General features: G+C 39.3%; 1 protein-coding gene across 11 annotated transcripts in view; it reads left to right on the plus strand.

The window, feature by feature from the left end:
• Nucleotides 1–22,361, plus strand: part of LOC132201308 (RNA-binding protein Musashi homolog Rbp6) — a 205,354-nt gene that overhangs the window by 133,357 nt on the left and 49,636 nt on the right. For all 11 annotated transcript variants that reach the window (XM_059627367.1, XM_059627377.1, XM_059627370.1 and 8 more), the window contains one exon: nucleotides 14,928–14,969. In XM_059627367.1, the coding sequence (XP_059483350.1) occupies nucleotides 14,928–14,969 (42 nt within the window). The remainder of the gene's footprint in view (nucleotides 1–14,927; nucleotides 14,970–22,361) is intronic.

Genomic DNA, 22,361 nt, shown 5'->3' on the forward strand with positions numbered 1-22,361 from the left:
TGCCCGCTATCACAAGAGTTTGATGCCTGCGTCATTCGCGCGTGAGTGATGGCCTCGTTTTTCTCACAAATCAATTTTAAAAATATATTTTTATATTTACACCATACGCTTGGGAAAATTGGTGGCTTATTTTGAAATTAGGCAAATTTTTAATGAAGTAGATATAAAAAAATTTTGGATTTTTTATGCAAAAATCACAAAAATGGCAAATGGAACAATTTAAAAAAAAAGGTCTGATTTTAGGCATAATTTGTTTCAATATGTCTTTAAATTTAAAAACTGGATGCTTTTTACCAGCACAACTTTGTATTTTTGAACAATATATGAAACATCAATACCAGTTTATTCAAGGTGGTGAAAAGCAAAAAATTCAAAGAAAAATTAATTGGTGAATTAATTTTGAAAAATATTTTATAAATGATTACTCAAAATTGACTAAAAAAAATATGAAGTACAGCTTTCTAAATATTTAAACAATAGGTGATTGCTTATTTTCCTATTCCTAATTTATATTTAGTAGGAAAGCTATGAAAAAATCCAGTTTCAACTTTTGTAACAATTTGAAAATTTTCCGCCTGGCAGTTTTCAATTAAAATTGCGGAAATTGCGATCGGGAGGTTTTCGAGGTGAATTAATGGCAAAGTTTGAAGCATCATCTGACAGCACGCGAGCCAGCCATGCGCGAAAACTGCGAGTACACATGAAATTCGCTTGCTGGCGGCACGCGAGTGAAAATTGTGCGCGCTCAGCAACGGCTCTTCTGCAGTATAACCGCGCCGTGCTCCGGTTTATTTTGCTGATTGAATTGTCTGGCTCGTCATCTGGCCGTATAAAAATATTCCACCTTTTTAGATATAAAAGTAGTATGTGCACTTTGCTTCTTCACCGAGTGTGCATAAAATTTGATGGTCGCTTCCGACGAGCTGCATTTTCCGCCACATCAAGCACCGCATCAAAGTGCACTGCAGCCAACCTTGTTTTTGTAGCTTAAAAGCCTTCCATCTCCATACTTGTTCGGCCCAAAACTCCACAATTCATCGTAAAGCGCATCACATAGATTGGAAAAGCAGAAACATTGTGATTCGATCTTCAATCCTATAACAAAAAGGAGTTTTATTAAATCCAAATTTACAACTATGACCCAGTGTTATCCGCTGTTAAATCGATAGTACGGACTTCAATTAACACATTTGTTTCTACATATTTCAAATTATCTTTATTATACATGTTTTCACTAACGCCACAAACAGACAATATAAATTTATCAAAATGTGGATTGCTCAAAAATAATTTTCTCATTATCAAAATATAATCATTATAATAGCCTAGAGGGTTGGGCCGTATTCACATGATTTTAGTAAAAAGAGTGTATTATTTCAGATTAATTCTATACCTAGCCCGAATTCAGAATACAATTTATTCAAAGCTTCCTCCACATTTATTAGATTATAAATCTGAATTCGCAAACTCAATTCGACAGATGGGCACAGATCAAAATAAACAATATTTTCCGCTCCAACGGGTTGTGTTTGTTTGGTTTCGCGCGCCGCGGGCTGTTTGATGTAGTTTGATACGTTTAATGTATAAAACGCGCTCTCTATCTCCTCGGCTATAAAACGTGGCTTTAAATTGCAGCGGAAGGGCCGCTTGCGTGGAGCCGCTAGAGTTTCCTCCTCAATTATCTGCCCTTTTCGCGCACTCCGATAAATATATATAAAAAAAAAGGAATGTGTGTGGGCGAAGGACGGTTCGAGAGTTTGCCAAGATTTCTGCTTATTGCTCTCGGACCCACTTGATTTTCCGGCTGAATCGCGCTAATCGATTCGCAACCTTTACGACCCTTTTCAGGCTGAGACACTCACGTTATTTTCCGCAATATTTCCCATAAAAAGTTTCGAACTTGTCCAAAAGTTGCGGCCATTTATTTTGAGCCTTTTGCTAGTTTTTGCCGACATCGGCTCTAATTGAGAATCCCTTTATGGTTTTTGTCAGTGTGCGCAGGATTTGCTGCTGCGAAAACGTCTTCCTTGTTGTCAGAGAAATAAATTCGCTTCGTCTCACACGCAAGATTTTACACTCACGCGGCCGTTGAAATACACTTTTTATTTTTCTAGCGAGTGATCCTGCACACGTCGGGTATGCAACACGCACGTCCGCCGCGCCCGACAAAAAGCCTAACCGCACCACAAGCGTCCCCCTCACCCCTTATTCAAAGCGTCGTCGTTTTGATGAATTTTTATGCTCGGAGAAGAAAAATATCGCATTTTCAATCATAAAAAGCAGTCGGGCCTTAATTTAACGCACCCGAGCACACACACAAGTTTTCGCATTAAAAGTTATGACTTTTTATTATGTTCTTCGGACGGTCGCCGCCGCCACCGCCGCGAGAGAAGAGGAAAGTTTACGAGTTGACGGTGTGTGGCACCAAGTGCAAGCGAGAGCCCCCGCTAATGACAAATCGAGGCGAGTCACACTTCTTGCGCAAGAAGATTCAGAACTCTACAAATTTCCCCTATGATCCTTCAAGATTCTAAAAAATAATCGTATGAAAGGCCTCTTACTTACATAAGTAGAGCTTTATGTGAAAATTCTCAATAGCTTCCTAATGAAACGGAAAATTTAATAAATAACATTTTATTGTTCAAAATAAATTTCAAGTTCTGGAAAAAAAAACAGGACCTCAGTTGTAAATTGTAATTATTTTTTATGAAAAAATTGCCCCTGAATTGGAGGACCTTTTTCACATTTCTTGGAAGGTCAAAGTAATCTACCTTGTCTTTGAAGAAAAAAGAATGAAAAGAAAATTGAGCGCCTCCTTCTCTCTCGTCTCTTCTCTCCAAAACCTAATCCGCAAACACAATATTTCTCTGCCGTGCGAAAACAAAGAAGCTCATTCTGGAAACGCACGCACGCCATCCTTGGTGGAGGAACAAAAAAACAATAAAACGCAAACGAAATAGAAAAGCCCAGAGAAATTGGAGCTAATAGTGGCTAATCTGCACTCTTTTTGTCTTTTGGGGCGTGTTTTCTCTGCCGACCACTCTGGACCATTTTGTTGTTAGTTTTGGACAATCACAAGCGTGCTGCCCGTTCACACGCTTTTGTTTATGGAAAAAGGCAAAAACCTCGCCTTTTCCGGGCGTGTATATAAAAATGGTGTTATTCCGGCCGACCGGGTTATTGGGAACGGGCTGATTGGCGAGTGGACAAAGGCAGGGCGAATTTGAATTGATCCGAGAGTCATCCATCATGATGGCGTGTGAACGCCGCTGGCAACAACAGCAGAGAGCAGTTTGGCCGCCCAAATGCAGCGTGTCCGTTACAATCAATAATGACCCCCGGCGTCGCACCTCGGGCTGCCACCGAGCCGAATTATCGCGAAAACACGGCGGCCCGCGGGACTCGCCGCAAATGGCCCCGAGGAGATATGCGCACCATTTTTGAATTCGTGGTTTCGCAACACCATCAAATTTTACTTTCCTGTCAAATTGCCTCCAACGCTCCCTGCTATTTAATTAAAGGGAGTGTCACGAAATTCATAGAATTACTAAGCTAGCAAAATTAGCCTTAGCTTAATTAACTTGATTTGAATTGTAAATGAGGAAATTGCTAAACTTAATTTTTTCTTTTGCTTAAATAAAGCAAATAAATGACATAAGATTTATGTTTCCTTCAAATGATAATTAATGTTTTTATAAAAAACATTAGATAATTTCTTAATTAATAATGACCTAATTTGAAATTCCAAGCTCGCACTTGGCAAGTGTGTTTGAACAGAGCGGTGGCTGCTCCAATTGCCAGCAGGGCTAATCAATATTGAGCATTCTGCGAATTCCCCGTCGCGCCCGCTGCTCGTCGCAGGTGTTAAATTTCAGCGTCGGAATTTTGTGGCCCAAATAATTTAAATCGGCTCACATTTTGAAATATTCAAAGACGTGAATAATTGAGAGACGTGCTGGCGGCAGGTGCGACGAAGCCCCTCCCTTAATTAATTACGATTCGCTCTCTCGCGCGCGCTCACTCTCGGCAAACAATAGATAAAAGCAAATGCGTGTTAATATCGGGCCCATCCATCCTCGCGTCACTCATCTGCCGTCCGCGTCACTTTGGGGAGGCAAAAATTTGCGCCGTTCCGATGAGAACGGAATCCAAGGTGGGGCTCCAAGGGCAAACCGCCCCGCCGCATAAACAGCCCTGCTGACAATATCATTTACATACAACATGCAGCAATAATAATATGTAAATACATTCATAAAGCGCGACGCCTCCCCGCCATATATTTCGATTTGCATATGTGCGACACTCGCGTAGTCTGTTTTGGCGCACACATCATTATTTTTGCACCTCGTTTTCGCGACGCCCCGCCGCGCATAAACACTCGCACAAACTTCTGCCTGCAATTCGTTTTAAACACACTCACACGTGAGAGAAAGAGAGACCGACCGAATAAATTAGCGGCTTAAGGGCGCGCGCTCTCTACTCGCATTTTCGGATTTACCTGTTTGTTTAGAAACTCGCGCCCGCTTTGTTTCCGCCTCTCATCATTATGCAGTAATTCGAAAGTTCCAAAGTTATTTATGAGCCTTGAAAATATACGCACTTTGCAGAAATTTTCATTATTTTGCTGCAAAAAAATAACAGTTTGTTATTTATGTTCACACATGTCAACAAAACCTATCCGTTTAAAAAATGCAAAGCAATAATATCTAAAATTTATGCAAATGTAAATCACTTAGAATGTAACAGTTTTGCCATTAAAGGTTAATAATAAGTCTTTTATTTTAAATATCATTTAATAAATTATTTATAATCTTTTTTATTTTAACTCTAATATTTTTATGTAACTTTATATAGACTCACAAATTGTGTTTGATAAAATTTGTTATGGTGTTTTTAACGTTCAAAATCATTCGTCCATCACGAATCGTTCATACAAAGTTAGAGAGCGAATGTTGAAACTGTTGAAAGTGATAAATATTTAACTTAATAATTTCAACTTATGGCTTCGCGCATGCACACAAGAATAAGCCAACAAATATTCAAAAACTAACAATTTGAGCTGGAGTGTAAAGACTGTCTTTTTTCAAGTTCATTTTGACGATTTTTTTAGTGGAAATTATTATAAGAACTAAAATATATTCCCTGTATAAAAGGATATTTAGCTACATTTCAAATCGAATCTAAAACATGCGTGAATTTTAAAAGATAAAATATAATATTAGGAAAAAAGAGAAAAGTAGCCGGTTTTTCACAGAAATAATTTACCAAACTACTATTTTTCTTGAATTAATAATTTAAAACAAAAGTATTAAATAATTTGATAGATATTATTGAATCTAAATTTTAGCTTTTATTCTGCTATTTTTAAGGTTCAGAGATTTCAGAAAAATTTCTCTCACCCTCTCTATTTACTGAACTCAACGCCGCATCTCAATTGATTAATCAAAATGTTTTGACAGTGTCGAACAACGTGTATATTTGCCAATACTGAGATTGATACAACTTTGTCAAGAGACTGCCGTTTTCTCTTCTCTCCAATTAGAAAAGTAAATTGTGGCGCTTATTTGCGTGGAAAATTTGATATTTCGCCGTCGGCAATTTATTGCAAAACGGACATGATGGATGGTGGTTGTTTGCTGATAAAGGGATGAGCAGCAAATTCATTTGAGACATTAGCATGAAATAATTCACGTAAATAAAACGAGAGCGCTTGTCAAAACAAAGCTACGGGGATTAAAGTGGGATCGAAATGCAAAATAGAGAGTCGCGGTGTATAAAATTTGGAATTCACGAGTGCGTTGGCGCTGGCGAGCGAGCAGTCGTCAAGTTTGTGACACGATCATGGAGTTGTGATTGTGAGCGCTCGACCCTCGCCATTTAAATTAGCCTTGTAAATGACCATCAGCCATGCAAATCAGCACAAGATCGTGACAGACGGATTCTCTCTCTCATTTGGCTAGAAATGGAAACGAAAGTTTGCAAACTTGCAAAAGTTTTATCGCCGTGCGATTTGATGGGAGGGAGCGTTCCCATGGTGCTCTCCGCGGTTTGACGCGCGTTATTTAACCCACCTTGGCTGTAATAGCTTCCGTCGGTGGGCCCCCCTGCCTAATGCAGTCAGGTGACAAACAAGTGACATTCGAGAGCGTCAAAGCATAAATTTGCATTCAGCGCGCCCGCCGCCGACTTCTGCTTCTTCTTCTTCTTCGCCCGCACATTTATGTCAGTACGGGGAGCGATTTCTCCTCGGAGGATTATTACGAGACGAGCGTCGCAGATTTTTGTCACCGCTCTCAGGGGAGCTGCCGGCGATCCGCCAAATAAGAGACGCCGACCGAATTAAGCTAGACTTTATTGCATTCGGAACGGGACAGGCATTCATAATTGATTTTCAACGTGAAAAGCACCATTTTAGTTGAAACGTTCTGAATTTTCCAAATATTCAGTTAAAAATATGCAAAATTCGGTGAAGGTAAAAAACGAGCTAATTAATTTTTTATTTTTTAATCCATCCAGAGGCTTTCCTAAGATTTTAATCAGTAAAACTGTTGACAATTAAAAAAAATTAAATAAATTGTAAAATTTTACTAGAAATTATTGGCTAAGATTATCATTAAATAATTAAAAAGTTAGTAATTGAGAATTCGCGATCATTTCCAAGTGATGAAGGATTTGAAGACTTTGATTAAAATTGATGTTTAAAGTAATTTAGAGCTCCCGTTGCTTTGAATGAATTTGTTGTAATCGAAAACACTCCGGTTTCGCATCAATCGAATTGGGTTTAGAAGTTGCAAGTGGAGCATTGCAGCTGGAAGTTGCTTTCGTGGGGCGAACGCTTTGTGCAGCCAAGCCGTGGGTTCCATTACACTGCATAAATAAACGCAGCTGCAAATGTATGCGCCAGCCAGCCTATCTGGTTAATTCCACAGTTTGCGGCGGTCTAATGCAGACCTCAAAGGAAAACACTCTTGCAGCTCGGCTCCTCTCTCTCCCCCTAGAACGGACGGACGTACCTAACTAAGCACGCGTTGGTCAAAGGAAGGCGTTCCCGCCGCATACCTTCGCCCCCGCCACTGCATTTTATTTCGCATTACCATTCAACAAACAGACACACAATGTGCTGCTGCTATTAATATTTCGCTGTATAAACGCGGAGGTAAAGCGGCCGCCATTACTCCTGTACTCCGCGGTGTGCAAACGCTTAAAACATGCACACACCAAAACACCAGAGTTCTCCCAGACCCCAGGGATTCCTTCACAGCCACAGTGGCGCTACTCGAATTAAGCTCAGCAAACGGAATTTTAATTTATTTTTTTCATCCTTTCAAGGTAAAACATCATTTCCTGCATTTAAAAAAAAATCTTTTTCATTATTACAATTTTTGTTACTTTATTGAAGAGAACTCCAATTCTTTGTTATAACTATTTACAAAGAAATTATTTATTTTGAAAAGCTCATTCAATTATCTGCTCTCATCTATAAGTAATTCATATAAATATTTAAAGAAAACCCGGCAAAATATATAAGAATTGTTTTTACCTGTATTAATATTTGATAAAGAGAAATCCATCCAACCCTTACAATCAGTCAAAAGTATTTGAAATACATGCAAAATACCTTCAGTGTGGCTTAATTATGTAAGTATTTTTTTTTACCTTCTATATCATTCAAAAAAATTATTTGATTATATTTTGGCGAAAGAAATTATTTAAACTAATTTGATTTATCTCTACGCGCTCTTTGCAACTTTTGAAGTTTGACAAGGAAGGGACGCCCCTGTCCTCTGGCATACATAAGAAGTGGATTTCTGGGGCTGCTTTGTTTCTGCCGTTGTTTTGCCGAGCGGGCTGAGAGACCCCGAGAGCATTATGCTAATCTGCGCAGCCACACCGCACGGACTGTATAGTCGCTGGCTGGCTCTCGCGCAGATAGCATTATTATGACTTGTTTATATGTAATCTCGTATAATAGCAACTTAACTCGGTCCGAATAACTCGTCCGCCGCTTAAAAGCCGTTTTCTGCGCCGCGGCACCGAAGAGTTTAAAATTTAATTTCGCAGAACATCTTTTCACTCTCTAACGCTGCATTCGTTTTAATTGGCTTTTGAATCGAAGAGCCGCGAAATTTAATCTTGTCTCTCGTGTCGTTTTATGGTCAATAAAAGAAGTGTCACTCTGCTTTAATCAAAATAGGTCATTACCGTTCTTTTACTGCTCCCACAGCACACATTCGAAAGAAGTTGAAAACTCACACGAAATTGTTATCTTCACTCCAGACTACACTATTTTCTATTTGCCCGCCAAGATGGCAATGGGCTGCGAGCGACCGGTTTTTGCATTTTTCCTTGCTCGTTTTATTAAAAGATAATGCCGCGGATGAAAGAGCTGGCTGCTGCCGTAATAAGGCCATAAAATTACGGCCGCACCACACACGAGAGTAAAGAGATAATAACACACGGGGCTGGAATGGGAGATCGCGCGGCCAAGTAACGAGAGCGAGTCGTAAAAAGCAGAGCGAGTGGCTGCACCTTTGTGCTTGCAATTAGCTGCTCCTTGCTGCGGAAAACGCCTCACACTCGTCCCCGTCGACACCCTGGCTGCAAAAACCTGCGCAACCATTGTTAATCACCTCTCGACACTCAACACTATAACATGTGCTTCCAGCAAACGAATCACTGGGCCGGATTCTTCATCAATTTTTTATGCTCTTGAAATGTCAGAAAGTAAATAAAAAAGAAAAATAATATCACAAGATAATAAAAGTAAAAATTTAAAATGCTTTTTTCAAATTATAGGAGATATAAATTTTATGTAATACAGTATAAATGTTTTTCAACAATTGTATGTAAACAATGTAATGTAACAATTTGGACAAACCCAATAATAATAATAAAATAGCACGCCGTTGGTTAACTACGGTTGCATGAAATCAATCTGTGGTGTAAAATCGTTAGATTCAGATAAGGTTGATCCGCTTCTTTTGACGATTTGTTTTGCGGAAAAATTTTAATTTTAATGAAATCTTCTCAAGCCACATTAAAATGTTTATTTCAAAGAATTGCCTTATTAAGAAATTTGTATTTATAGAATTTAATCAACTTTATTTTAGGGTAAACTTGAGCTCAAAATACATTTAGCCAATTTTAACTATGGTATTTGTTTCCCATTATAACACGGTGCAAATAATTTGTCCCATTTTCATGTGCTTGCTATGCTGGAAGGTGTGGAATTCGTGCAGCAAAAGTCATCGGGTGACATTTGAATGCAGCTCGCGATCCGCATGTGCAGTGATATTTCGCACCGGCTGCCGTTCGGTGCCATTACTGCAAATTCAGCACTAATGCACACGTCGGTGCACATTGTAATGCACCGTCACTGTTGTGTTCATCGCGGCTCAGGTGGCATTATGCACGGACTCGGCCACAAAGGAAGGCATAATTTTGCCCCGCACACACACACGGGCAATGACTGATAGGAAACATTAATTCGGTGCACGCTGACGGAATCCGAGCCGGAGGAAATTGCCCGGCCTGGCCCAGTAATGGCCGCCTATTAATATGCTTTATGGCCGTCGTTTCCACTTGGATTTTTCCTCTCTCTTCCAGCATTACTCGTTTGCAAAGATCCCGTTTTTCTTATTTGAAAAAAAAAATGAATTAATTCGAGCGGAATTTATGCGCGCCGAGAGTTTGCGGAGCGGCAGCAGCAGTCGCTCTCGCGAGATAATTTTTCAATATCCCGTGTGCACGTCGGAGTGGCTTCGAAATAATGAAGTCGCAAGTCGTGGGATTTTGCAGCAGATGCATCGAAAGGCCCCATCTCTTCTTTCTCTCTTTGTTGTTGTTGCCGTTGCCGCCACCAATGCCGCCGTTCGGTTTTAATTAAAAAGGACGGCTTGCTCGGATTTGCATCCAGTTGCCGCCGAGCAGACACAGCACCAATCAGGCAGCTGGTGAATTTCGCTTTTCCCACAGCAGCTGGAAAACGTCTCAAACTTTTCAAGACAAAAACATTAATTAAAAGAGATGGGTTTTTAAATTCATGAGAAGTGAAGCATCTTAAAAGATCTGAAAGCGTTTAAATCATTGAAACTCCTCATGATTATTGGGAAATAATTAATAGAATTATTTCCCTAAGATCAAATTCATGTTTTAATAAATTGGTTATAAAAATTCCAATTCCAATTACATAGTTTAAAAATTATGGAACAAAATCAGGTAAAATTTATTAAATAAATTTTGTTCACTAGAGAGGCTAGGCACAGAATAATTTCTCTTTCACATTATTCCGTGCGAGCTAAATTTAATGTCCCTTGTGCTGATCCTTCGGAAGATGAATTAGGGTGATTTTGGGCAAAATGGTGGTGGACAACGGACGCAGCAGAATTCTCGCTCGCAGCTAATTCTGCAATTTGCGAAATGAGCGATCGGCTGCGGCGGCGGCGTTTTGGTGTCGCGGAATAATGTGGGCGGGGATTAGGCTGCATGATATTCAGGTCTGATGAACCGCTTCCATAATTCACGCTCCGTGTGTGCCCAACATAATCAACTATTTATCCCATTTAACGGCTCGCTGCAACTGCACTGCACCGAGCAAAACGAAAAGTCGAGAGCAAATTAATAATTTCAGCCGCTGTTGCCACATGCGCTGCAAATTGGAGCGCGTATTTATGTGCTTTCATTAACTGCAGGCCAATTGATCCGACCGTAAATTCGAGCGCACTATAATCTGCGTGCCCGCCCGGTGTTAACTATGATCAATGGGCCCAAATTAAATTACTGCACACACACGCCGTTTCTGCAAGTGCTCGCAACTAATTTCAGTGCACAAACTCGATCGCCCATAGCCGCAGATAAATTGACTCGCTCCAACTAATGGCCGGTGTCGATTGCTCAATTTGCCTACAAAGCTGCCGCACTGAAAATTACCACCGAACCTCCACTCCACACTCCAAAACAAAATTTACAACTTTTTTGTAAGTGAACAAAATAATACCTTTTGGGTTTACAAAAATTTGGAAAAGTTTAACATTTTGATAATTAGAATGAAATGCACGAGATACATACATCAATAGATAGGAAATAAATTGGATTATTTGGATTCGATGCCTGAAATTCTAATAACTCCAAACAAATTGGTAATTATTATTTTATTTTCCACATTTTTTACTATTATTTCGTAATGAGTCAAATAGAGACAATAATAGAAATTTTGGTCTTTGGTTATTATAAAATTATGGTCAAGCAGAATCGTAGAAATTATGATAATTTGTTTTCCGAAATAAGAGAATTTAAAGCGATAAAAAATGAGCATGAAAATTCAATTCAATTCGTTTATTCTCTCACTACAGGTCAGACAGGTTATTTGGAATTCACATCAATGAGAGAATTTGCAGCCAGCGCTGGTAAATAACTTACGGAAACTTAATTTTAAAGTAAAAGCGTTTCCAAACTAACCTACTCGCCAAACTGGAGCCGTAAAATAGATAAAATGTTAAAAATATTAATTTTTAATTGTCAAACTCCTTAAAAAGCTTAGACATTTCTTCATTTTCTGTGCATTATCAAATTGAGAATTTCCACAATCATAATTTTCATTCAAGACATTATTTACAATACATACCAAAACTTTTTATGAAAATCGGAAGTAATTTTTCAGTTGCTGCCAAACTCAAAATTTCCAATTATAGTCTATTTTCTAATCCATTCTACATTACAGGTGTCTGTGCAAATAAAATTAATTTAATTAGTTATTTCAAGTAACTACTAAGATAAAATTTTCCAAAATTTTATTCATTTTCATTTATTTTTTTTATTGCATTTTTTGACTTTATCCAGGTCAAGGTCAACCAAATAAAAATCAACAATACAATAATTGCTCACCAGCCGATTTGTTGGAAGTAAGAAGCATTGTTGGGCAAGCATCGCACTTCGGCACTGTTCATAAGCAGTTTTTTTTTGCTAATTGTTGGCTGGCCCTACGGGGAGAGAGCCTAGCATTGTGGGGCCAAAGCTGAGCCAGAGTGCCCTATATGAGCCGGGTTCAATCCCCAGCTGGGCTGGCCTTTTTAATTTATTTTTTTAGGTTTTTTGCACTTCAAAAGCATGTTTCTATTTAAAAAAATTTGGAAAATAAATAAAAACTTTTTTTATTGATAAAAGAATTAAAATAGAAAATTGGAACGTTTAAATTTAAGGACTAATTAGACCATTCTCATTAAGGCAACAATGGGAGTTGCAGGCAGTTCTGAGGTGCTGAAGCATGGCTTTCCGTACTTCCCGACTTCTTTCTCAGGTCTGGGGTCACCAAATCGCCGTTTTTGGCGTCCTCATGTAACGAGCTTTCCGCCGGTGACCCCTGACCTGAGAAACACTCAAGGTCATGTTTCAACACCTCTGAAAATTGTTAATTTTTTGCATGCAAATTTCATTGTTGCTATAATAAAAATGGTCTGCTCGACCAGTCACCGTTCATAAGCCGGTTTCTAATCATAGCTAGTTAAGCAAATTCATTTCTTAATTTCTTTATTTTCTTTTAAAGGACATTTCTTTTAATTTCTGTGCATTATCCAATTGAGAAATTTCCACAATCTTAATGTTCATTTAAGACATTATTTACAATAACAAGAAGTGCACTTCCTGCCGGGGTCTGTTCAATTTGTTGGCGGGGCGACGTGGCGTGGAAAGAGCAGCGTTTCGCGTTGTTTGCCCCCCGCTGCTCGGAAGCATTGAGCCGTTGCAAATTTTCTGTCAACGGCACCGGGAGTAAGTAGGGTGGCAGTTAATCGCAGCGTCGCGTCGAAGGGCGTGAAATTCGGCGAGATAAGCAAGGGGTGCCGGCAAAGAGTCGAATAAGCGACAAATGAAAAGCGTCCAGCGGCATTATGAATTCCGTCAATTTCCTCGCCGCTTGGTACATTTTTGGTGCCGCCGAGCTTGATTACTTGAAATGTTTAATTTCCTGCCTGCCTGCCTGCCGGCTGCAAGAATTAATGTGTCCGTTAGGTAGGTGTGCGTGCAGCCCTCCGACTGGAACCACTCCTGCGCTACGTGCGTGTGACGCAATCTAGATCCATCTCTCTCTCTCTCTCGCTCGCTCTTCCACTCCTCGCAGTAAAAGCGATGAGAAATATCTGATCCGAGACTAAGACTGCTGGGAAATAAATCGTCGCCGTGGCGCGCAGGAATCAATCAATAGCTCCTCCGTTGGCCTCGTAGCTCTCTAGTTGCGATGAACCCCAGCTGATAATTTGCATGCACACGTCGGAATTGAAAATGAGAAGATTGCAATCAGCCTACAGAGAGGAGCAGGCCGGATCGACTGACTGCTTGACTGATGGTGATCGCTCACCCGGGGCCCGGCGCCTTCTCCCTTCCTCCCAATCGATGCAACTAATTAAGTGACGGTGTAAAAAGGAGAATCCTTTCAACGCACAAAACAAAGAGTCTCTGTTTTCAAAGGGATCTGTCTCTCCCCTCCAAGATAATTAAACGTATCTTGCATTGTTTCCCAGAAACCGTCAAAACAAAATCCAAACGAAACGCGAAATTCATCTTTGTTCTCGTCGACGGCAAAGAGCAGGTTGAGACAAGTAACTGATAAGTTGATTGATTCTATTTATTCTCCTCCATTCATTTCAAACATCTTACATCAAAAAGGTAAACAACTGATAATGATACGAAAACGCCCATCAACTTTTCACCTTCATCAAGTTTTATATTTAAATTAGGAATAAATTATTTTGATTAAAATCTGATCAAAATCTATTTTTTTCAATACCTCAATTTTATTTTATAATTTTTTTAAAATCAAATTTGATCAAACTTTGTTGTCAAATAAATCAACTCTTTTCAACACCTTATTTGAAGAGTTTTAAAAATTGAAAACCTGTTGAACTTGGAGCGTATTGAAATGTACATTATTCAGCAAAAGGTCGGTTTTATTGGATTCGACTTTGAAGTGGAGAGCAAATTTCAAAGCTTTGAGCAAAGCTCGCAAAGTCAACCTCAAGAGCTGCGTGCACAAGAGTGAAAGAGATTATTTATTCAAAAGCGTGCGCGCCGCCGCCGGTATTAAAAGTCAATTTTTAAGCAATCTCAGTCAGTCCGTTGTTTTTCCGCTGCTATCGGCCTGCGTCGCTTTTTTTCCAAATTGAATGAGGGGTTCCATTTTTTACGAGAGAAAGAGTAGTGAGGGCGGAACGACTTGGCCTGGAGCGGCCGCGAGATGATTCCAGAGAAATTGACTCGCGGGCGGCAATTGTGCGCCTCGCTTGCTCATTTATCATCTCGTGTCTTCGGAAAAAAGAGAAAAAGTTCATTCTTTCTTTCTTTCTTTCTTTCTTTCTTCGGTTCTCTCTTTCGCTGACTGAGCAAATAGTGCAGTCTGGCGTGCATTCTGCATGTGCGGCACGTCCCACCCTCCACCCACCCTTCTTTCGGGTGGAGCAGGCCGAACGAATTTGCTTACCTGACTAAACTCGATACGCCACTTGTCACCTCGCTCCTTCTTTTTAATGCCCCTCCCTCGCTGCCTGGCTCGCCGCTTTTGTGCCAAGAGAGAGCGACGAGAGCGGCGGAAGAAAAAGAGATGCAGGTTGAGCACGCGGGGCCATTGTTTGCAGTTTGCAAAGCTGCTTTGTTGCTCTCAGCTACTTATGCTACAAAGCCCCTCGTGCACGTTCCGCCCGCCCGTCGTAATATGCAAAAAATCGCCCGCTCGCCGACGACGGATCAAAAGTGCTGCAGCCCGCGCTGATTACCCAGAAAATGAGCACGAAAAAAAAAGGCAAAACTCTTCCGTTCTGTCTTGGTTTTGCAGGGTAGGCAACCTGCACGCCACTGCCGACGGGCCGGTTGTATATATAAGCATCTGCAGGCGCTTTACCAATATTTGTTTGCTAATCACAATTTCCTTTTGTTCACAGATCGACCCCAAAGTTGCATTTCCCCGAAGAGCGCACCCAAAGGTATGTTTTTTTGTTTTGTTAAAAACTCTAATTATTGCTTGAAGTTGATGGAAACTCTGCTAAAACTTAACTCTTTGCTCAAATCACCCTAAAATTATGGTTAGAAGTAAAAAAATATCCAATATCTTCGGCTTGCAAGTTGTTTTTACCCAAGACAATTTAAACCGATCAACTATTATTTCCTAAAGCTTGATGTTTTTTTTTTATCAAATTTTGTGCCCAATTATTTTTGCTAACCTCTTTTAAATTTAATTTTAACTACAAAATTGTTGGAAGTGTTTTTTTTTTACAACATAGTAGTTTTTTTTGTGACCGAAAGTTTTGTGGAAATGCGAGTGAGAGGATTTAACCAGACTCCAAAGTTCATATTGTACAACTTTTTTTATCTCTTTCAAAGTACGTTTGCCACATTTTTGGAGTTCCTTTAGCCGGAATACTGTTATTTTATCTGGAGCTTTATTTTTGAAACAGAATCTGTGTCCGCTTTATTGGAAAAGAGCGTCTGCGAAAAGTCAATGGCTGTCTCTTGTGTGTATTGGAAGTGGCTGGCGGGATAAGTCTCGGCCTTTGGCGTGTCGACCCCGAGCGAGTCAGATGTTGTGTCGCTGCAAATCGGATAGACAAAGAGTATATCGGATGTGTCAAGTGGCGTGGCCTAGGTCGGCGGCGGCGTCTCAATTCCGTGCGAATATTCACAGCCGGTCCAGCCGAAATAAGTTGCATCTCGGCGCTGTCAGTTTAATTCTGCGCCGCCAGCTGTATCGCGTGTCAGCGCCATATAATAACTGTCCCGCGCGCTTCGCACCTTTGACAGCCGCCTTTTCTTCTTCTTCTCTCTCTTGTGCTCGTCGCCACCGCCCTTTTTCTGCTTCTTTACTTTTCTCGTCGACAGCTAGGCGGCAGGAAATAAAGTTCGCTCACGCACCGGCAACTTTTGTTATTTTCCGTCTTCTTTTTTTTTACTTTTTGCTCGAGCGTGCTCGGCGGTGAAGAATGGAAGAAACACATTCGGCGCGAGAAAAATGTTTTTGCATTATTATTTCAAGCGGCGCTGAAATTCGCAGGTTGCTGCAATGAATTCGGCAAGTGCCAATTTAAATTCCACGCTGCCTCGGAAATTGCCAAAATCCCCTAGCTTGCTTTCCTTACTTACAGGGGCGCCCGTCGCCGCCGCCGCATTGCCAGCGGTAATTGAGAAATTAATAATTCGGCAGACGGGCTGCCGACGAGTGCGCGTGCGTCCGCCACTCGCACATTAAGCTGCACCCAGGCTTTGCAAAACTGATTGAAGCACAATCCGGCACAAATTCAGAGTGATTGCGAAAGAATCTGCGCGTCACATTTGCATTGCAAAGTTTAATTCATTTTAAATTAGTTATGCAAACTTTACTTTTTTATGAGATAAGACTGAATATAAGTTTACTATAAAAAGTAATGCAAGAAAATAGATTGCAATACAAGATTTATTTGAAGAAACTTTTTGCTAGAAATTTAAAATAACTTCTACTTGTTATACAAATATTAATCTCTTTTGTGAGTTATTTTATTATTATTGCTGTTAACGTGTCGATAAATTTAACGGTTTGAAAATATTTGTTTGGGAGGGAAAAATTGATCGTTAGACAAAAAGGTACCACGGCCGCAGTAATTTCTGTCGAACTGTGTTTTCCAACACTCTCGGTCCATTAGCTTTTGATTGGAGCAAAACAGGCAGAAGGGAACGACGTCATTCAAAAAAGGATTGTTTTCCGCGTTTGAAAAATTTTCTTTTTGTGAAATTCATAATGCCAGAGTCATAATTAAGGAATTCTTATTGGCGTATTTAATTAATTTTTTTTGTAACAATTAGAGCCATTTGAAATTTAACTACCATTGTTGTAATCTTTAGACAAGCCCTTGAGTCACTGCTGATATGCCATTTTTTTCATTGCATTGTTGGGCATGCAGTGCTGGCCCAATGGGTTGGGAGCCCGCATGTGAGATGTCCAGGCCCCATGTAAGCCGGGTTCAAAACCCAGCTGGGCTGGCAAGGCAGGCCTTTTATAAAACTTTTTTGACGTCCATTGCAATTCAAAAACCCTGTTTGTTATTAAAAATTTTGCTTATTAAATATAAAAGAAGTAGTTATATCTTGAATAAATCAAAATTGATTCTTATTTAATAAATAAATAAAAATAGAATTGTACCTAATTATTTTATTTAATTTTGTATTGGAATTTTACAAACGAGGTTTGATTAATGGCGTTTTGAATTTAAAGTCGGCTTTTCCTCGTTGGGTTTTGTGAGTTGATTACTGTTTAAGAAAAACAACATGTTTCGGCTGCGGGCTACAGCTAATAATTCATGAGTTTCCTTGGTGCTGGAGGTTGAGAGAACGTCTTTAATTGTTGAGAGGGAAACGTTGAATTATAGAACAAAAAGGCACCAGCACAAGTAGCAAATAATACTTTTCTAATAGAACTAATTGTAAGATAAAAAGTTCTAATCCGCCACACTGAGCCACGGTTGACTGATACACATTTTTATAAAAATTATAAAACTCGTGATACGCTGGCACCTAATTTTAGGAGCAGAATTTCCCATCAGGAGTTGCTAAATTGGCCGCAGAATTTTCTGCAAAATCGCGTTTTCTGATGCTCTTGGCCTGATAACTCGCGACCGAAGTGAAATGGGAACGGTGTGGCATTCAAAAGAGCATTATTTTCCACGTTCGACCAAAACTTTTTATGAAAATCGGAAGTAATTTTTCAGTTGCTGCCAAACTCAAAATTTCCAAATAGTCTGTTTTCCGAGCCCTTCTACATTTCAGGTGTCTGTGCAAATAAAATTAATTAATTTGGATGAGTTCATGTATGGGGCAAAGTTTCCCTCAATCTGAACCCAATAAAAAAACTTCTGAAACTAAAATTAATTGAAATAGTTATTTCAAGTAACTACTTAAATAACATTTTTCGAAAATTTTATTCATTTTCATTTATTTTTTTCATTGCATTTTTTGACTTTATCCAGGTCAAGGTCAACCAAATAAAAATCAACAATACAATAATTGCTCACCAGCCGATTTGTTGGAAGTAAGAAGCATTGTTGGGCAAGCATCGCACTATGGCACTGTTCATAAGCAGTTTTTTTTTGCTAATTGTTGTCTGGCCCTATGGGGAGAGAGCCTAGCATTGTGGGGCCAGAGCTGAGCCAGAGTGCCCTATATGAGCCGGGTTCAATCCCCAGAAGGGCTGGCCTTTTTAATTTATTTTTTTAGGTTTTTTGCACTACAAAAATATGTTTGTATTTAAAAAAAATTTGTAAAATAAATTAAAACTTTTAATTATTGATTTAAGAAATAAAGAAAGAAATTGCAACGATTAAATTCAAGGACTCATTAGACTCATTATTAGTACAGTCGAATAAAATTTTTTTAACAATGGCCATTTTTAGCATTTATTGGGGGAAAAAAAAGAAAAAAATACTTAACGTATACAACGGCGCCATTTAAAATTGTTTTCCGCGTTCAACCAGAAATTCTTAACTATGCACATCGGATCAATCCCGAAACAAATTTAGTCCTTACAGCACTGTTCATAAGCAGTTTTTTTTTGCAAATTGTTGGCTGGCCCTACGGGGAGAGAGCCTAGCATTGTGGGGCCAGAGCTGAGCTCGAGTGCCCTATATGAGCCGGGTTCAATCCCCGGAAGGGCTGGCCTTTTTAATTTATTTTTTTAGGTTTTTTGCACTCCAAAAATATGTTTGTATTTAAAAAAATTTGTAAAATAAATTAAAACTTTTTTGTGTTGATAAAAGAATTAAAATAGAAAATTGCAACGTTTAAATTTAAGGACTAATTAGACCATTCTCATTAAGGCAACAATGGGAGTTGCAGGCATTTCTGAGGTGCTGAAGCATGGCTTTCCGTACTTGCCGACATCTTCCTCAGGTCAGGGGTCACCAAATCGCAAAAACCCGGGCGTTTTTGGCATCCTCATGTAACAAGCTTTCCGCCAGTGACCCCTGACCTGAGAAACACACTGGGGAGCACTCAAGGTCATATTTCAACACATTTGAAAATACTTAATTTTTTTATGCAAATTTCATTGTTGCCATAGTAAAAATGGTCACCATACATAAGCCAACTTTTTCTAACCATTGTTAAGTAAGCAAATCTCAAGTTGGGACGGCCTTTTTGACATTTTTTAGGTCCATGGCAATTAAAAAGCATGTTTCTAATTTAAAGAAAAAAATCAAATTGAATTAAAACTTCAATCAAATTAAAATTTTAAAATTTTCAGTGATTAAAATTAAAAAATAATTTCTTCGGGCGTGCTTTTTGCTGACTTAAATTTATTCATGATTAATTTTACCCACCAGCATGTAGCAGCTCAAAAATTATACCATGATTATTGTTTAATTACATGCAAGAATTAATGCTTGTAAATTTTTCTCCGTGTAAAAATGAAATAAATGAATGTTTTTGTTTTTAAATTGATTTGAAAAAGAGTTGACAGCAACTTCCATAATATTTTCGTCATCTTGTGAGTCTCATCTCATTTCGGAAAGAACATGTTCCATTAGAAATTAAAAGAAATAGAATTCTGGATGCCTGAGAAAATGCGAAGTGGATCTCATGTTGAATTACGGAAGTTGACTAAATATTTTAATGGTGGCGCTTCAGATCCAATCAAGTGATGCGGCCGCAGTGAAAAGTCATTCAGGCAGACGTTGTGCGTTGTCTCAGGAAATCGTCTTGGCGGTGCTCCTCTGCATTTCGCTGGCGGCTGCATTATTAAAAGTGGCTCGGCTCCCCACGCGCCATTAGCGGAAGAGTCACCAGCCATTACCACTGCGCCTTTGTTGTTGCTACCGAAGACGCGCGTCGCTCTTTTATATTCAATTTCGCACTTACGCCTTCGCGTTTCTTGCTAGAATAAATCATTCAACTCCAATTTCCAGGCACTTTTTCTTTGAATCGGTGCTACTTTCAATTTATTTTATTCCTCGCTAATACTTAATCCTCTGTTAAAATATTAGTTGTGGAAAAAATTCCTTCTTCAAAATTTTTGTTTTTACTTATTGTTAGTAAAGTAATATAATTATATTAATAACAAATAAAAATAAAAGCAATTATTATCTCATTAATTTGTCCACATTGCTACAAAAATATTCTTTACATTTAATTGTTGAAAAAAGGAATTATTGTTGGGCGAAACGGCACCAACACTAGCAAGAATTTTGCTAAAACTTCCAAGATCAAAAAGACCGCCCCATTTAACCTCGGATGACTAAGTTTTTGCTCTTTTATCACAAATTTTGCCTCAGGTAGGCCTTGCAGAGGGTGGGAAACTCTTCAACCGGGCAGGTTTTCAGCCCGTCTGCTAGTTTATTCCAGAAACTCAGATATACCTTAAAAATAAAAATTAAAACTTTATAGTAATTATTCGTCAAAATTCTAGTTTTTCTCCCCCTTACCTCTTAAAACGCTGGCTGACCACTACTTTTTAACACTTGGATAAAACTTTACACTCGGGGAACGCAAATATAGGGGCCGACGATTCTGCGAAAATATAAATAAATAATTCACCGGCCAAAACTGTGTTCAATTTTACAATGACAAAACATCTTTTGCTATAAAAATGACGCTTTTGTAGTGCCTGTGGCGTGTTTAATCGAATTTAATCGCGGGAAAGGGACGTAACTCGGTCACGTAAAAGATGGGGCGGCGAGCAAGATGGTCTGTCACATTTAATCAGCGCGGCGGGCGTGCAAAAAAGAGTGAGTGTGTCGTTCCATAAATAAAATGGCTTAAATTGCAAACTTTTGCACTTGATTGTGCACAAGTCTGTGCCACTTACCGCAACTCGGACTCTGTCTCTTCTTGTTGGTGCGCAAACGACAGCCAAGATTACTCTCTGTGTGTCACGTGACACTTAAGCGGCGTCCCGCGGGAGCTCGGCCTGAAATATATATCACAGAGGCTAAACGCTACTTTATTGCGGGAATAATCCACCCAACACCTGCACCATTAAAAAGACTTACACAGATATTTAGTTATATTTATGGCCGGTGATTGATTTTTTCGGCTGCAATTAAACAAAATGGCCGCCCCTGCACTAATTGCGAATTTGTTTCCCATTTGCTTTGCAATTCGGATTTTGTTTGGACCAGCAAGCCGAGAGGGAGAGGCTTTGTCGCCGAAATTTATTGCGTTTAATTGTCGGGCGGGCGAATACCAACGGGGACGATTTTGCCAAGGCCGTTATTGAATTCCATATATCGGCAGGCGCAGGGGTTAGCAGGAGAAATCATTATTTACGGTCGAGGCTTCGCTTGTTAGCAGGCCCGTAATTATCTTAACGTGCAACAAACACACACACGCACTTTGTGCTGCAAAACATTAATACAATAATAATCCACTCGAGCCCGGCAAACTTTCAAGTGCCCTTGTGTGCTCAACCCCTGGCTGATACCAAGAAATCGAACACGCATGTGACCGAAACGTGCAACATTCATACAACATTTCACTGCAACTTTTGTGTCAGTAGATTTTACGAATGAAAAATTTAGAGTCATTCAAAATTAAAAACCTTTTAAAATTTGGCAAATTATCAAGTTTTTGGGCTAAAACTGTGTAATCTCTATAAATAATATCCTTCAAAATTTGTAACTTATGAGAACGGGCGTTTTAGCAGACCTCTGCTAGTTGTGATACCCTTTCTGCTCATTTTTCCAATTTCAATTTTTTTTTATGACTTGAGTAGAATAAATAATAATAATAACAATTAATTGAACATAATAATTAAGATAAAATTTCCGTATCAAGATTCTTGAGATATTCTTAGTTTTGAAACGATATGCTACATCTGAAAAATTTAGAAATAATTGGAAGACAAGCAGTTTGTAGATCTTATATAGCGAAGCCGGAGGCTGCAGAGCGCTTGGCAGATGCCGGTGGTGGTGTAGAGATAAGGCACGTTCAAATTAATATCGCATTAATGACTCTTCATTTTTAATGACTTTTCCCGCTCGCGTTCGCCTGCTCGCTCGCTCGCTCATTAAAAGTTTTAATCGTCGTTATGGTTGATGCACACACACAACTGTTTACCCTTGTGCGGCGATTAATTGATCTTGATATTGCGAGAGACGATTTGTTTGCCCTCGATCGGCACCTTCGGACCTGCAAAAATGCGAATATTAATAGAGTGAATGTTGCATAGGACGTTTGAGTAAATATTCCAAGTTTTCCAATTAAACTTTGGCTGGCTTGATTTAATAGAAAGAAAACAGAAGCAAGTGTCTGGGTTTCAAATGCGAAACTTCATTCATGGCTCGCCGCGTGCAGATTAGCCTAAATTTGCATGGCAAGGTAAACACTTTCCAACTTGCAGAGTTAATTAAGTTCCAGAG

Source organism: Neocloeon triangulifer, unplaced genomic scaffold, assembly GCF_031216515.1.
Source record: "Neocloeon triangulifer isolate White Clay Creek 2 clone unplaced genomic scaffold, ASM3121651v1 ptg000014l, whole genome shotgun sequence".
In the NCBI taxonomy this organism is placed as follows: domain Eukaryota; kingdom Metazoa; phylum Arthropoda; class Insecta; order Ephemeroptera; family Baetidae; genus Neocloeon; species Neocloeon triangulifer.